This window comes from Limulus polyphemus, unplaced genomic scaffold, assembly GCF_000517525.1.
Source record: "Limulus polyphemus unplaced genomic scaffold, Limulus_polyphemus-2.1.2 Scaffold91, whole genome shotgun sequence".
In the NCBI taxonomy this organism is placed as follows: Eukaryota; Metazoa; Arthropoda; class Merostomata; order Xiphosura; family Limulidae; genus Limulus; species Limulus polyphemus.
This window is the reverse complement of record NW_013665701.1, coordinates 32,702-36,050: the sequence shown is the minus strand read 5'-3', so window position 1 is coordinate 36,050 and position 3,349 is coordinate 32,702. Positions and strand designations below refer to the sequence as shown.

General features: G+C 31.9%; 1 protein-coding gene across 3 annotated transcripts in view; it reads right to left on the bottom strand.

Moving 5' to 3' along the window:
* LOC106468771 (synaptic vesicle membrane protein VAT-1 homolog-like) overlaps nt 1-2,903 on the bottom strand; it is a 28,945-nt gene extending 26,042 nt beyond the window's left edge. For all 3 annotated transcript variants that reach the window (XM_013929220.2, XM_013929214.2, XM_022397782.1), the window contains exon 1: nt 2,637-2,903. In XM_013929220.2, coding sequence (XP_013784674.1) covers nt 2,637-2,857 — 221 coding nt within the window. In that variant the 5' untranslated portion in view covers nt 2,858-2,903. The remainder of the gene's footprint in view (nt 1-2,636) is intronic.
* Between the last annotated feature and the right edge of the window lie 446 nt (nt 2,904-3,349).

The window sequence follows — 3,349 nt, the reverse complement described above, 5'->3', positions numbered from 1 at the left end:
TATGAGGTCCGTCCCTCAGACCGAGCCTGTGTTGAAGAGTTAAAGTCTTGTAAGAGCCAATCTCCACTCTTGCAAATGACAGTAAGCTAATCAATGCTAGAAAGAAAACAAAACTGTCCAAGAGTAGCCTAACCTGTCTTTTCTAGATCAATATTGTATCCTTTTGTCTCTAATAATAAAGCCAAAACAAATCAAGGAGTCTTTATCCACCAATCAAAAGATATCCTTGTAAACTTCAATTAAATATTTTTTTATTTTTCTCAAGATATCTTGCATTTATAAACATTTTAAGTTGTATAGTTGTCCTTATAAAACTAGTTCATAAAGGATTTTTATGAACACTTCGTATACTCCCATCCCCCCCCCCAACAGCAAAATTTTTCCTTATGCTTTAGATCCAGTGATCCCAGCCCTGATAATGACAGTCTCAAGTTTAAAGTAAATGTAACAGCAAATGTGAATCAAAATAATGATCAGCAACCAATTTGCTAAGGTTAGCTACATATCAAAGATTCGAGCCTACTGGACATTGACAGATTATTTGCCAATGTTATAATAACAGGATAAATGTTTGCAAGACCCAACTTGGCAGTAGATGACACTCTTAGTAGTTATGAGTTGAAGAAAACTGTCAATTATCAGCTACAAAACTATCACCAGGGTTGTATTCATATAACTAGAACTTGGTTTGCCAGTGCTCAATACATTTTTTCAACTGTTATTTGCTCATCCAAAAAGCAGAAGAATAAAATCTAGAAAAATATTTTATATGAATAAAAATCCAATGAAACAAGAACAAATGAATTACTACATACACTTACTAATCCACTAGAATCAAGAAGATCATAATAATGTTTATTTTGACCCAAATTTGAAAAACAATGCCAAATTAACTGTTTCATTTGGACTATTAAAAATCAAGTTTTATCAAGCTCTGCTGAGCTTTGCTTGGCAGAGTCAAGTATAAAAATCAAAGTACAGATGTACTTCACATATGCACTACATATATTAAGCCATACTGGTGCAGTAAGTATCAAATATCAAGGAAAACTGTCTGTAGATGCATATCTTCCTAAATGAGTTCACCAATCCAGACCAAACTTGGCATGCAACTTTGTATTCCAAGACCAAACAATTAAATATTAAAATTTATCATATATTGAAAAATAAAAGTATTTTAGAAAATAACATGTATATTGTTACTTCAGTAGCTACTGTAAAGAGTGAAGTTTGAACAAAACTCACAACACAACAAAAATTCTACAAGTCAATGATTGTTTCCCATAATAACCAAAATATACATTAATAAAATATCCAGCTACAATGTAGAGAATAAAATTATAGCTGCTATTTAAGTTTCCCACTTTTTTTCTGATTCACACCATTTAAATTCCAGTTTATACTACAGTTAGTATTAGAACTTAAGACTGAATTAGAGAAGTATTTACCTAATTAAATATTTTTAGTATATTTCTTAATTTTTGATGTAGAATACAGTTTCCTGTAGAAACAGAATTCAAGATTATTATTAAATTTAATGCATTAAATCAATAAATGTACCAAATTCAGGCAGTAGAAATCTTAACCACATCTCTACTTTGAAATGGGCTGCTCTGAACAATAAGTGACAGGACTGCTTTGCCACTTCTGCCAAGTTTCTTGACTCCACTTCTACACCCCCTCGCTTCAGATCCATTTTCCATGTCTTGGAGAATGAATGCTATTGAAAATCTTCATAGAAATTTTGCTCATTTTTAGCCAATTTCTGTATATTTTCCATATTTGCAAGAGAAGAAAGATGGAGTGCAGTCTCCTTAAAATAACCTCCAAAACATTTGAAGTAAGACAATTATAGTACATTACAAGAACTTGAAAAAGAAAACCCATTATGGACCAAGAGTTCACTTTTACTTCTGGACTTTCACAGGATCGGTCAGGCTTTCACCCAGGGCAGGGCTGGGTATGCATTTTGCTTCTCAAAAGATTAGTCAAATTGAACATCTACTTAATTTTTTGTCAAAACGACTCAATTTACTACAGGCTTATTCATCAATTCAACCATAGCCAATGAAGGTTCAATAACTGAATAAGGGTAGGGTATAATGCCAATAAACATTTGAAACACTACTACATATTCATTCATAGCAACAACTATTTTTATTTTATTATTATTTTTTACTTACAAATTACAGAACTGAAATCAAATTTAACTAAGGGACTTTCCATGTCTGGGAGAGCAAAACTATCTATTCTTGTACTTTTCCTAGTTTACATAACATGTGGAAACTGTCTCTTTGATATTGAAATATTCATACAATCTCCTATTAAACTCTTCTCCGTGTTGCAGCTTCTACCAAATCGGAAGGCAAACTATTTCACCGACCACTCACCCTTTTCGAAAAGTAACCGCACACTTCGTTCGTTTTGCAACTTTAGTCTGTATTGTAGTGTACAATAAAATTAAAACATCATCTGTTACTATCATTAGTATTAAGTACTATAAAGTCTGCCAGCCTCGTTTGTGGCCGTAATACTTGAACTAACAGTAACAAACAATAAAATTTAACACTAAACTAAATTATATTTATAATCACAAAACGTTGTAACTTGTAAAATGTAAGTTGTACCAAACTCACCATGCCTTTACTCGTATCAAAATCTCGCCCTCTCCAACAGCTGGTTGAGGTTTGTTCATTACTTTAACTGACTTTAACCCACCAAAACCAGCAAGTACTACAGCTTTCATTTCTTTAGGAGGTTCAGGTTGTTCTTCTTCATTTTTATTCTCTGTTTTACTTTCAGGTGGGTTATTTTCTTCATTGTTAACATTATCACCAGCAGCCTCCGGTTCCGACATCTTTTCTCTATCCTGAAACTTACCTCACCTATATTAGTTTAGAACAAAATATTTATACATCTCATAATGCCCTCTGTCGTTTCTCGGAGATTCATGATAGTTTTAGAAATATTGCTTTATACTCTGGAAATTTGATGAAACATCACAAAAATGTGTGATAAAGCCTTATAAATATATTTTACGGCCTAAGACATAGTTAAATGCAAATAAACCAACTGATCATTTTAATTTTAATTATTATAGGTTTAGTTTTCTTGTGTGATGATTTGTGACACTGTCTATGCCCTGTCTCTAATATAGATCAATATATAATTACCTTTTGTTCTGATCTATAAAGTCACCTTAATTGTACATATTTTCATATTTCTTCAGAAAATTTATTCTCTCTCTCTATTACACTACTTCTAGTGAGAAAGTAAAAATTACTCACAGTGAGAGATGTGCTTTCAGTTTATAGAATTCTAATAGCAAAATGTGTTATATATGAATAGA